This window comes from Fundulus heteroclitus, unplaced genomic scaffold (assembly GCF_011125445.2).
Source record: "Fundulus heteroclitus isolate FHET01 unplaced genomic scaffold, MU-UCD_Fhet_4.1 scaffold_42, whole genome shotgun sequence".
NCBI classification, from domain to species: Eukaryota; Metazoa; Chordata; class Actinopteri; order Cyprinodontiformes; family Fundulidae; genus Fundulus; species Fundulus heteroclitus.
The window spans coordinates 2,071,503-2,084,727 of NW_023396835.1; the positions used below are offsets into that span (position 1 = coordinate 2,071,503).

The 13,225-nt window shown below is 43.8% G+C and overlaps 2 protein-coding genes across 2 annotated transcripts in view; both read right to left on the bottom strand.

Moving 5' to 3' along the window:
- Window positions 1–13,225, bottom strand: part of LOC118560306 (trichohyalin-like) — a 190,389-nt gene that overhangs the window by 66,948 nt on the left and 110,216 nt on the right. Inside the window, exons 4-5 of the mRNA XM_036131221.1 lie at window positions 11,461–11,664; window positions 9,232–9,435 (exon numbers count right to left, since the gene is read on the bottom strand). Of these exons, the coding sequence (XP_035987114.1) occupies window positions 9,232–9,435; window positions 11,461–11,664 (408 nt within the window). The remainder of the gene's footprint in view (window positions 1–9,231; window positions 9,436–11,460; window positions 11,665–13,225) is intronic.
- On the bottom strand, window positions 6,490–9,221 carry LOC118560342. Its single transcript, XM_036131299.1, has 3 exons — window positions 9,058–9,221; window positions 8,884–8,949; window positions 6,490–8,776 (listed from the first exon to the last, which is right to left on the bottom strand). The coding sequence occupies exons 1-3, from the start codon at window positions 9,118–9,120 to the stop codon at window positions 8,030–8,032; spliced, it is 876 nt and encodes a 291-aa protein (XP_035987192.1). The 5' UTR covers window positions 9,121–9,221; the 3' UTR covers window positions 6,490–8,029.

Here is a 13,225-nt window from a genome sequence, read left to right on the forward strand (position 1 = left end):
CGGTTCGGGCTTGGCTTGGAAATTGTTTTAATAATGTCGAAAAATGGTATTTGTCATCAATTAATTTTGTTTAATGGTATATTTCAATATAAAATTAAGCGACGAAGGCTATTCAAATTCTCAAATCCTTCAAAGACTCCTTCTAATGCGGTCGACAAACGTGTCCTTCTTTTGTAGAATTTAAACGATGGGTCCAGTGTGTCCTTCACTGCTAATCCTATCCTATAATTCATTGTAGGTTGTAGAGAACGTTTTATCCAGAAACAGCAATGGTGACGGGGACTGAAAGGCTGTGAATAAAGTTGACTATATTACATTTTTTATGGCATAAAAGTAAATTTTAAAAAGTTTTTAGGCGAGAAGTTAGCTTTCTAAAACCGGAATATGTGCTCGGTTAGTTGGCACATCGCTTGAATTAAAAAAACGCCGTGATCGGACTGCAGGCAGATCCTGTTGTCAGTTTACAGCCACTGGGCAGCCGAGGCTCACCACGCCAAGAGAGAAGAGCTTTCTACCGACACACTGCTTTCAGACATGTGCTAGCTTTACGCTATGAGGAATAAGATATCTAACCGTATCTATCTTCATTACAAGATATCTAATGTCAATGTTTGGTTTATTCATTATTGTTCGCTACAAGTAAACCGATTTAAGCCTTGCTCCGAAAGTTATACGGTTCGGGCTTGGCTTGGAAATTGTTTTAATAATGTCGAAAAATGGTATTTGTCATCAATTAATTTTGTTTAATGGTATATTTCAATATAAGATTAAGCGACGAAGGCTATTCAAATTCTCAAATCCTTCAAAGACTCCTTCTAATGCGGTCGACAAATGTGTCCTTCTTTTGTAGAATTTAAACGATGGGTCCGGTGTGTCCTTCACTGCTAATCCTATCCTATAATTCATTATAGGTTGTAGAGAACGTTTTATCCAGAAAAAGCAATGGTGACGAGGACTGAAAAGCTGTGAATAAAGTTGACTATATTACGTTTTTTATGGCATAAAAGTACATTTTAAAAAGTTTTTAGGCAAGAAGTTAGCTTTCTAAAACCGGAATATGTGCTCGGTTAGTTGGCACATCGCTTGAATTACAAAAACGCTCAAGAGTGATCGGACTGCAGCCAGATCCTGTTGTCAGCTTACAGCCACTGGGCAGCCGAGGCTCACCACGCCGAGAGAGAAGAGCTTTCTACCGACACACTGCTTTCAGACATGTGCTGGCTTTAGGCTAAGAGGAATAAGATATCTAATCTTATCTATCTTCATTACAAGATATATAATGTCAATGTTTGATTTATTCATTATTGTTCGCTACAAGTAAACCGATTTAAGCCTTGCTCCGAAAGTTATAGGGTTCGGGCTTGGCTTGGAAAATGTTTTAATAATGTCGAAAAATTGTATTTGTCATCAATTAATTTTGTTTAATGGTATATTTCAATATAAAATTAAGCGATGAAGGCTATTCAAATTCTCAAATCCTTCAAAGACTCCTTCTAATGCGGTCGACAAACGTGTCCTGCTTTTGTAGAATTTAAACGATGGGTCCGGTGTGTCCTTCACTGCTAATCCTATCCTATAATTCATTGTAGGTTGTAGAGAACGTTTTATCCAGAAACAGCAATGGTGACGGGGACTGAAAAGCTGTGAATAAAGTTGACTATATTACGTTTTTTATGGCATAAAAGTAAATTTTTTAAAGTTTTTAGGCGAGAAGTTGGCTTTCTAAAACCGGAATATGTGCTCGGTTAGTTGGCACATCGCTTGAATTAAAAAAACAGAGTGATCGGACCGCAGCCAGATCCTGTTGTCAGCTTACAGCCACTGGGCAGCCGAGGCTCACCACGCTGAGAGAGAAGAGCTTTCTACCGACACACTGCTTTCAGACATGTGCTGGCTTTACACTATAAGGAATAAGATATCTAATCTTATCTATCTTCATTACAAGATATATAATGTCAATGTTCGGTTTATTCATTATTATTTGCTACAATAAATTGATTTAAACCTTCCTCCCAAAGTTATAGGGTTAGTGCTTAGCTTGGAATTAATTAATTTTTATTAATTTATTATTATTGATTTGGAAAAAGGGTATTTGTCATCAATTAGTTTTGTTTTGTGGTATATTTTAATATGAAATTAAACATTTGGCTGATTAATAAATTAGGATATTATAACAGTTGATGAAACAACATTTTAAATAAAAGATTTTTGGCCATAATGAATATATAAATGGGAAAGTAAAAAATATGTGCAGTTATGTACAGTGGAGAAAACAGGATTAACGTTTTGCTCCAATCTTTGGCGGCGCATGAAGGACCCAGCCCAAGCAGACCAGTTCCTTTGAAGGATGCAGCCCCTGAATTCAGACAGAGCCATTGTCAGGTCTCTTTGGCCTCCAGATATATGGTTCTGACATTGGTAACCATTACAACTATACTCCCTACATGCCAGGAAATAGCATAAACAACCCACCCAGTTTCATTGCCTGGCCTGTGGGATGTACTCAGATCTGGAGCCAACACTATGCCACAATAACACCTGTATACCCCATATGCCCACCCAGGCTATATATATATATATATATATATATATATATATATATATATATATATATATATATATATATATATATATATATATATATATATATATATATATATATATATATATATATATATACTGTATTTATATGTAATTATAGATCTAAAATAAAGTGATAAAACAACAGCACAACACACCCATCCAGGCTCAATCCTTAGCATGTGGGCATAAAAATATGATGGTGGCCAACGGAGGAACCAGACATTTAGATACCCCACATGCTACTAAACACAACAACACAAAATACTAACCCTGGCTCATTGTCTGGCATGTGGGGCCTGCAGATGTATGATTCCAGCATTAGTAACCATGACAGCTGTAAGCACCACATGACAGGCAACAGCACAAAACGCTCAACTAGGGGCATTACCTAGCATGTGGGGTATACAGATATCATGGTAGTAAATGGAGGAACCAGACATCTGTATTTCCCACATGACCTGCAGAGGCACTAAATACCAACCCATTCTCATTGCCTGGCATGCAGGGTTTGAAGCTTTTATTCTAAAACTCACCCTGTTTCATTGCCTGGCCTATGGGGTGTACTCATGTCTGGAGCCAACACTGAGGCACAATAACATCTGTACACCCCATATGCCAGGCCACAGCATGACATGCCCACCCAGGCTCAAACATTGTAACACAATAACACACATACCAAGCAGCAGCGAAAACATTCACCCAGGCTCATTGTCTGACACGTGGAGCATTTAGCTGTGTGGTTCTAGTATTAGTGACCATGACAACTGTAAGCCCCACATGCAAGACAACAGCACAAAACACCCATCCAGGCTCAATCCTTAGCATGTGGGCATAAAAATATGATGGTGGCCAACGGAGGAACCAGACATTTAGATGCCCCACATGCTATTGAAACACAGCAACACAAAATACCAAACCTGACCAACACTCATCATCTGGCATGTGGGGCCTGCAGATGTATGGTTCCAGCATTAGTAACCATGACAGCTGTAAGCACCACATGCCAGGCAATAACACAAAAAGCTCAACTAGGGGCATTACCTGGCATGTGGGGAATACAGATATCATGGTAGTAAATGGAGGAACCAGACATCTGTATTTCCCACATGACCTGCAGAGGCACTAAATACCAACCCATTCTCATTGCCTGGCATGTTTGAAGTTCTTATTCTAAAATTAGTTCCCATGACAGCTAAAAACCCCAAACACCAAGCAATTGTCAGAAATGCCCCTACAAGGCTATTGCCTGTTATATAAGGTTTAAAGATGTCTGATTCCAATATTAATGTCATGTTTTGTTGGTGTTTATATTTTGATTTTCTTTGTCTTCGTTTGATAATTATTTAATGTTAGGTCTAGCCTTATCTGGTTCTGTTCTCTCTTCATTATTGTATGCAAGGTGTTGCCATATATGTGCCTTTATTACGCTATTTATTGTGTAGTGTATTCCTTTAGTTCATTCTTTTGTGTTCTTTTGTAATCCTTTGACATGTATGTTGTTTCTTACTAGATCCTCGTTTGACATTTTCCTCAGGATTTCTTGTTCAGCTCCATTCAGGATTATTTACCCTTTTCCGTCCTCTTCTCCATTCTTTTACTTTGTCTCAGCCACTTCACACATCCCCTGATTGTTCTGCATTCTCTCTCCTTCAGCTGCAGCTCATCTATCCTTATCAGTCCTTCTGGTTTGCCTGTCATGTCTCCTCTCTTCCTCAGAGTATACTTACCGCTTTCTTTTGCTCTCCAAGTGATCCTCCTGTAAATATGCCTGTTTCCGTGTTTCTGTCCAGTCCTTTGTAAAAGCTCTGTTCTCCTTCTGCCAGATTGGAAGTTTATGTATTTTTACAATTTTCATCAAAACCACTTCAACACAACGCTCCTCCCAAGTACCTGTCAGCAAGTTGGTCCAGCTTTTCCTCCTCTCACCACGACACAGGAATCAAGTCAGAACTTGGACAGAAGCTTCAAGAAGTCCAACATCAGTATGGATATTGATGAGCAGCTCCTCAAAGGTCTTAGTTCACTATTTGAGATTAGATGTGGCTATTCATTCTGAGTTGTCTGGGTGAATGGATATCTTTCCTTCCTTCTGCCAAGAATCTGTCCAGTGCTTCTCTACCTGCTGCCTAGGGTCTGTCTAATGCCTCTGCTTTCATGGGTCCAGTTGACGCCTGCCACTGCTTCATCCTCGCGCCACAAACACCATTGACACCATAAGACATTCATGATGAGGAGGATCAAATGGTCTGGAACTTTCCTTTCTGACCGTCCATATCAGCAGAGCTGTCCATGCTCTGCCAAGTTCTCTGCTTTGATCAGACCCATTGATCTACTGCATGAGAGTCCAAGACTGCGTGCCGCTTCATAGTGTCAACTCATCGTCACCCCAGACTCCACTCCTCAGTGCTCCAGAGTCCATTCAGAGTCCAGTCATGATCTTCATCTTTACCGTCTACCTTCATGGCTCAGTCATCATCATCATCTTCCTTGCCATGTTCTTTGTCTTCTTTGCCATCTATACTCCTTGCTCAGTCACGGTCATTGCCTTCCACAGTCCTAACTCTGCCATCTTCGTTACCTTCTAAACTCACGGTCATTCCATGTTCATCACTGCCATCCATATATCTGGACCTTTCATCACCATCAGCATTCCCAATCTTCAACTTCACACCAGCGTTCTTTTCCTGATCTAAGTTCTTCAAGGGGTAACCGCTTTGTTTTACTGATTAAAAGTTCTCAGACGAGGGTGTCCAATTGGGACCACCTCATGTCTAGCGCTCTAGCGAGGGGACTACTGGTTTTCTCCTCCCTCTCCAGGGCTCCATGGAGGAATCTACCAGCTTTCAGGCCATGCTCCATGGCATCGTGGAGGTATCTACAGTCTTCCACCCCACTCTCCATGGCTTCATTGAGGGATCCACTAGCTTCCACGCTGCTATCCAGGGCTGCATCAAGGGATCTCCAGGTCTTCCAGTTGCCCTCCAGAGCTCCACCACGGTGTCCTGTCTGGGGTTCAATCCTCCATAGCCCAGCGTCACATTCCAGTTTCTGGGCCCAGGTTCTAGCCCCCTGACCTTTTTGCTAAGTTGCTCTTTGTTGTTCTGTTCTAGTCCTCCTTCCAAGGTCCCCTCCAATGGCCCAGATTTTATTAGTTTTGTTTTTATAGACTCACTAAGGGCACCTATGACTTGATCTTATGCCGGGCATACACTGTACGATATATTCAATCGTGGTACTCATATACAGCTCAAACTGTATGACGAAACAGCAGGCTTTAAAAGTTCACAGCTCTCCATCTCTGTTCTTACACTGTGTGGCCCGACACTCGGATGCGACCTAAATGCTCACACAGTGCGTTCAAAAACCACACGTCGGACTCAGCCCTGTAGAGAGATGGCGCTGCTTGGACTGGTCTACCGGGAAGCCAAATGTCAGCAGTAGAAGAAGAAAAGGCGGAAGTGTGGAAGCTCACTGTTAAATATGAGGCTTACCAGAACAAAACGCGCTGCCTTGGCAATTCTACAAGTTACTCCTCTGTAGTTTGACTCCATGTCACACGTACCGCGGTCATGCTTCTCCCGCTCCTATGTTTTCGTTTGAGAATAGGAAGAAGAATATACCTGTTTGCACGTGCGCAGTGCGCGAGGTCGGGGGAAATCGGCTCGAAGACGGTCGTAACTCCGCTTCAACAGCAGGACGCGATCACGATCACTCACAATCACTCACAATCACTCACGAGGGCCGACTGAATTTCAAACATGTTTGATTTTCAACTGACCTTCCTATTCCTGATCGGTAGGTGGTTCAATTCAATTTAATTCAATTTTATTTATATACCGCCAATTCATGAAACATGTCATCTCAAGGCACTTTACAAAGTCAAGTTTAGTCATATTATACAGATTGGTGGAACAATTTCCTATATAAGGGAACCAATTGATTCCATCAAAGTCCCGACGTGGGAAGAAAAACTCCCCATTAACGGGAAGGAAAACCTCCAGCAGAACCAGGCTCAGTATGAACGGTCATCTGCCTCGACCGACTGGGGGTTACAGAAGACAGAGCAGAAACACAGCAAGAGAGACAAACAAGCACAGAAGCACACATTGATCCAGTAATCTGTTATATATTAAATGGTAATAGCTGTCCAAAGCTGTCTTCCCTGGATAATGTCTTAGATAACAGAACGCCAGACCAGATGTACCTACTATGAAGAAAAAAAAGAGAGAGAACAAAAAGCAGAAATGACGACAAGCAATGCATAATTGAAGAACAGTAGAACTTAATAGAGTGAGAAAAATAGACCCTGATGTCCTCCAGCAGCCTAAGCCCATAGAAGAACAACCCCATAGGTAGGTCAGGGCAACATAAGCCACTCTAGTTATAAGCTTTGTCAAAAAGGAAAGTTTTAAGATTAGTCTTAAAAGTAGACAGGGTGTCTGCCTCACGGACAAAAACTGGGAGTTGGTTCCACAGGAGAGGAGCCTGATAGAGAGATGTTGAGAGGCTAATCGCCCCTTGGTAGCCCTTGTATACTAAACTACGCAGGACGCACGATCAAGCTGAAACTCGGCCCGATCAAAAGAATTCTCGTACGACTGAAGAATCAGCCCGAAAAGCGCAAAAACTCGTACAGTGTATGCCCGGCTTTGAGGTGGTGGTGGGGGTAAAGTCATGATTCACTGGTGTGTATGTTTTAGTTTTTCCCTTACCTTTTCCTACGTTAAACATGACAATTGGTAACCATGACGATTTTACACCGCATATTTCAGGCAAGGCCACAAAACGACCTTCCAGGCTCAATGGCAGCATGTGAGGAAATACAGATGTCTGGTTCCAGCATGGGTCAGCTGCAACATCTGTATATCCCACATGCTCACCAATGGTAACAAATAAACTCTCAAACAGCCTAAATACGCAGCATGTGGGGCTTACAGATGTCTGGTTCCAGCATTGTTCACCAAGACATCGGTATGCTCCATCAGCTAGGCTAGTGGATCTCTACAAGCCATCCTCACACAAACCCACAACACAAACTCCATCCAACTCCATCAAGTGCTGGTGATGCTGTCTGACGAGCCTGCGAGACAGACTCTGTGTCCACTGACCTTCACCTGCTGCTCTGACTGACTGCCAGACGCTCCGGTAGCTGCCTGTGACACCACTGCTTCACTCACCATGCCACCACTCATGCTCTCTGGTGGCCCTTTCTGACGTAGCGGCCTCCTGAAAGTCAACATTTCTGACACCATCATCCATCTGTCTGCCTGTGGATTAAATAATGTCCCATTCAGACCATGTCTACTGGGTGCCGACTTGGTGAAGATTTGGTGGAAATGTTTGGTCAGTGAATGTAGCTGTGTTGATTATTTCCAGACTTCTGGTTGGAAACCTGCCGTGTAGATTTTAGCAGGTAGTGTTCTAACCGGATGACTCCAGGTTGCCCTCAGGCCTTTTTAAAGGGCTTGCAGAGGGCTTTGCCGACAGAGGAGAAGAACCTTTTCAGGATGGGTTCCTTGGCTGTCTTCAGGATTTTCTCTTTGCAAACAGCAAGTACAGCCTCCTCTACGTTTGAGTCCTTATGGCCCAGTATTGAAAGAAGGTTTATATGTGAGCAGCCAGTCTTTTTACAGGAGGCTCTCAAGATGTCAGCGCTGAGCTTATTCAGGCTACTTTGGTTCTTCTTAAATTCTCCTCCCTCCACCTCAGCACAGAGTTTCTCAGACAGCCTCCTGGTGATTTGTTGAAACTTTGTGTATTTGCACCTCATCTTTGATTTAGTAACAGCCTGTATAACCAGTGCATGAACCAGCAGGCTGATGAATGACTGCTGCTCCTCCTTCTCTGAGCCTGAATCCATGGGCAGCGGCTCATCAACCTGTGTGGTAGCCTCTGGTGCCGGCTTAACTTCTCTTTCCTTTCCATTCATTACTTGATGAATCTGCTCCTCTGACACAGATTTTTGAACCTCTGTAACATCCGTCTCCTGCTCTCTCAGTTCCTCTTTAACAGCCAGTAACTCCTCTGGTGAAACTCTCTTGTATCGTCCCTCACTGTATTTCTGAAGGAACCTTTGGATCCTGACTCCAACTCCTCTGTTCTGCTGTTTTGCTGTAGCTGTAGCAACTCTATCCTTCAAGCCTCCATTTTCAGAGATGAATTCGTCCACCATTTTCAACTCTGACTCCTTTTCCTAAGAGATTAAATCATTACCATAATCATTTCGGAAATATTATCAGATATAAATTAATCTTACATCTAAAGTTCTGATTCTTTTCCCTAAAAAACTAAAATATTTACCTCATTCATCTCTGAAAGCTCCCCACAGATGAATTCATCCACCATTTTCAACTCTGACTCCTTTTCCTAAGAGATAAAACAATTTACCTCAATCCGTTCAGAAATATTATCAGATATAAATTAATCCACCATCTAAAGCTCTGATTCCTTTCATTTAAAAACAAAAATAGTTACCTCATTCATCTCTGAAAGCTCCTCACAGATGAATTCATCCACCATCTTCAACTCTGACACCATTTCCTAAGAAATAAAACAATTTAACTAAATGATTTCAGAAATATTATCAGCTATAAATTCATCCACCATCTAAAGCTCTGATTCCATCTCTTTAAAGTTAAATTAATTTACCTCATTCATCTCTGCTGGTGCCTCTTCAAGTTCTGGTTCCTCTGGGGTGACCGGTAGCACCTCGTACCGTCCATGGTGGTACCTACTGCAGGACTTCCTAGAGCTCTGAGGACGCTTTTTCTTCTGTGGATTGTGGACTTCTTTGACCTCTCCTAGTTCCTCAGAGATGAATCTGTCTACCATCTTTAACTCTGACTCCTTTTCCTAGGAGATTAAATAATTTACCTCAATCAATTCAGAAATATTATCAGATATAAATTCATCCAACATGTAAAGCTCTGATTTATGGAGCCCCTCTGGTGACATGGACAGAATTTTTTTTTTAAGATGTTAAGTCGTGACCACGCATTACTAACGCGTGGCCACGACATAGATAAGTTGAGGCCACAGGTTATTTGTGAGGGAGCTCCTTTATGGTTGTGTTGCATACATTCAAGAAACAAGGAGAACATAGACTTGATTTCATTTTATTTCGTCCTTGGAATGAACTATAATGACATCCTGCTATCTCTTGCAATTAAACAGAGTGGTAATAAGCAAAGCTCTCATCTTACAGGCATTGACCGTGTGACGCGCGCATTTCACTGACTTTACACGCTCGTGCGCAACAGAGCTTAGTCTAGACTCGGCCTTCTGCGGAGCTGTTTCAGCTTCTTTCACAGCTTGTGGCCATCAATAATAATTCCTGCTGCAGTTCATGTTAACAGAGCAGCAGGAAGAGCGATCAGAGTTCTAAATACTTTTGGTCTTAACCAGTGGTGACAGTAAGCCGGTACCGTCCGCTACCGCACACACAAGAGGGAAGTAGGGAGAGCGGCTGCCAGATAAATCCTTCATTCTGAACCAGTCATGGCTGCACGCTGGATCAGAGAACAGTTCTGCTAACCAGATCCAGTCTAAAAAGCCTCTTATTCTGTGTCAGGGTGCTGCAGGCGTGCCTGGGCTGGGCGCTGCCTTTTTTCCTGTCTCTTCTCCACAGGTGGCGGCTGACAAGCAGGGAGGCGCCGCTCGCAGGTGATCTGCGTTCCTTCGTCAGCGGGGACGGTTCTTAAACAGGCTGCTGTCAGCACCTCATCGCCAGAGTGTCAGCCTTATGTGGTAGGACTCAGTAGGCCAGCGTCTTTCTACGCCTTGGAAAGCGCCTAATTTCTGTCTCCCTGTTTCCCAGGTGGAACCTGCCTCGGATCAGGCTCCGGAGAACCTCTTTCCTGGCCGGCAAGCTCTCGGCCCGCTCAGCTGCTTAGGAAGAAAACCTCAGAAAGTCCCTGATCATCCTGGAAAGTCTCGGTGTCCACAGAGCGGCGATCAGCTGACAGCCTCCCTGCCGCCGCCTGCATTGCACGAGTGACCGGACCCTGCCCCCCCCCCCCCCCCCCCGGACTCTGCCATCTGTCAGCCACCGCACCCTCTATGATCACCAGAATCCACCTAGAACCCACGACTCCGCTTGGCAGTCTCCATGCCTGCTTTGGTGCCCCGCAGCAGCCGCTCACTCCCCCGGTGAATCAATTATATCACCGCGATTACCACCTCCTGCTGTTACCAGACGTCTGGAGGACTCGCAGCACGTCTTGAGCTCTATATTTAATAAACCTCTTAAAAACTCGGCTCTCTGCCTCCTCAGTGTTTTCTGCATGTGGGTCAAAAGACTCGGTACCATGACTTTCTGTTTATAAGTTTCCTTCTAATAAACAGGCATACTGCCTTGCGCTTGAATTCAGGTGTGCAAAATTACGTTACATGTAATTTAGGTGCGCACTTTTAAGGGTCATTTTAAGGAACTTGTAACAGCGGGGGCTTCAGCTCAGATCCATCATTCCTCCTGTTCCCTCTAAAGGAGCCCTTTACACTCTTTATTTATGCATTTTTCCCACCGCGCAGTGCACCAATTGGGGGGAAATCCGTATCCCAATCCCGTATTATTAAGTATAAATTATGCTGATACCAGACGTTGCCAAAAAAACTATTTTTTTCCCACTGTTAGCGAAAATGGAGGATGTACAGTTAATCATCTCATCCCTGGACCCACTCCTGTCTGCTGAACATCATCCTGGAGGCTAAACCGAAGGCAGTATTTATCTGATCTATCTGGTGGCCACGTGTTACTAATGCGTGGCCACAACTTATCTATCTGGTGGCCATGACTTAACATCTTCAAAAAAAAATTCTGTCCATGTCACCAGAGGGGCTCCGTACTGATTCCTTTCCTTTAAAGTTAAAATAATTTACCTCGTTCATCTCTGCTGGTGCCTCTTCAAGTTCTGGTTCCTTTGGGGTGACCGGTAGCACCTCGTACCGTCCATGGTGGTACCTACTGCAGGACTTCCTAGAGCTCTGAGGACGCTTTTTCTTCTGTGGACTGTGGACGTCTTTGACCTCTCCTAGTTCCTCAGAGATGAATCTGTCCACCATCTTTAACTCTGACTCCTTTTCCTAAGAGATAACATTTTTTAACCAAATCATTTCAGAAATCTCATCAGATATAAATTAATCCACCATCTAAAGCTCTGATTCCATCTCTTTAAAGTTAAAATAATTTACCTCGTTCATCTCTGCTGCTGCCTCTTCAAGTTCTGGTTCCTCTGGGATTGTCGGTAGCACATGGTACCGTCCATGGTGGAGAAGCTCTCCTGTCTGCTGCTCCTTGAGGGCATTTTGCTGGCCTTCAGCAGCTTTTCGCAGCAGCCTCTGCTGACGTTCTTCATTTCTCATCTCTAACAGCTCCTTTATCAATGTCACTGCAAGTGGAACCATTGAATCCACCGTGTCCTTCTCAGAGATTTGCAGGACGAAGGAAGCTGCTGGATCATTCATGCAGCAGAGGGAAGATCTCACTTTTCCTTTGACATGTTTAACAAATGACTTGTTAAACTTGTCAAAGTTCTTGGGGGGAGTCGTTCCTTCAACCCAAAGGACGTCTGCAAATGATCTTAGCACTGAGTCGCCCACAACGGTTTCCACGTCCAAAGATCTGAGGCGTCCTTTGTAGATTTTACGCAGAACGAAGGCGGTACATTTCTCCTCTAGCTTCAACAGCAGCTCCTTTACCTTGGACTTGGTGTCACCATCAAGTTGTCCTGAGGTCAAATCCATGCTCTGCTTCAAGGAGATGGACAAAATGAAATCTTGGATCGTTGGTGTGATCATGTCCACAGTAATAACTGGGACTCTTGGAGCCTTTGAACTGGTGGAGGCGTTCATAGCTTCTCCGTTTGCGCTGGTTCTTCAAGCAAACTCTGGTATTTTCTATCGATGGCAAACTATCACAAACTATCGCTAACTGTTCTTCTCTCACCGAAACACGTCTGTCTCTCACAAGGAAAGTATCAGAAGGAAAGAAAATCTGCGTTACAGGGTCTACTAAGGCAGAGAAGCTGCTGTGATGTCATAAGCATCAGAGGAGCTGCTGTGATGTCATAAGCATCAAAGAAGCTGCTGTCATCAGAAGTTCCACCAAGGAACGCCATCAGCGTAGCAACCGTTGCTAGGGCCGTCTCCAGCCTTCCAGTGTGCAGCACAGGGAAAAAGTGTCTAAATTAAAGGATTTAAAGTTAAAAAGGTTCAGGGTTTTAGGATCAGCTGCGGCCCCTGCAGCTCCCCTCAGTAAACGTCTCTACTGTCTTCATGTTTTAGCGGGACGGAAAGATTTAACTGCTGCTTTGAGACACAGCAGCAGCAGAGTTCCCTCTAAGCTCCGCGCCTGCGCAGTGGCGCACGGCATCTGGATTCAGCGCGCACAGCAGATCTATGCTGCGCAGTAAATAACATCCAAGCTGAAAATAATAATAAACCAAGTTATTGTGTAACTTTCAGCAGCTCTGGTGAGACGGTATTCCACGGCCCGCTCTGTGAGCGCCAGGTGCTGATCGGAGCTCACCGCTGATTGGTGGGTGGGGCTGACGTCTTTATAGTTGGGCAGGTTGCGGTGTGCGTCTTTGTTCTGGGCTCCGTTTCAGAAAAAATGGCCGATCTACGCTGATTAGAAAGCTGCTGC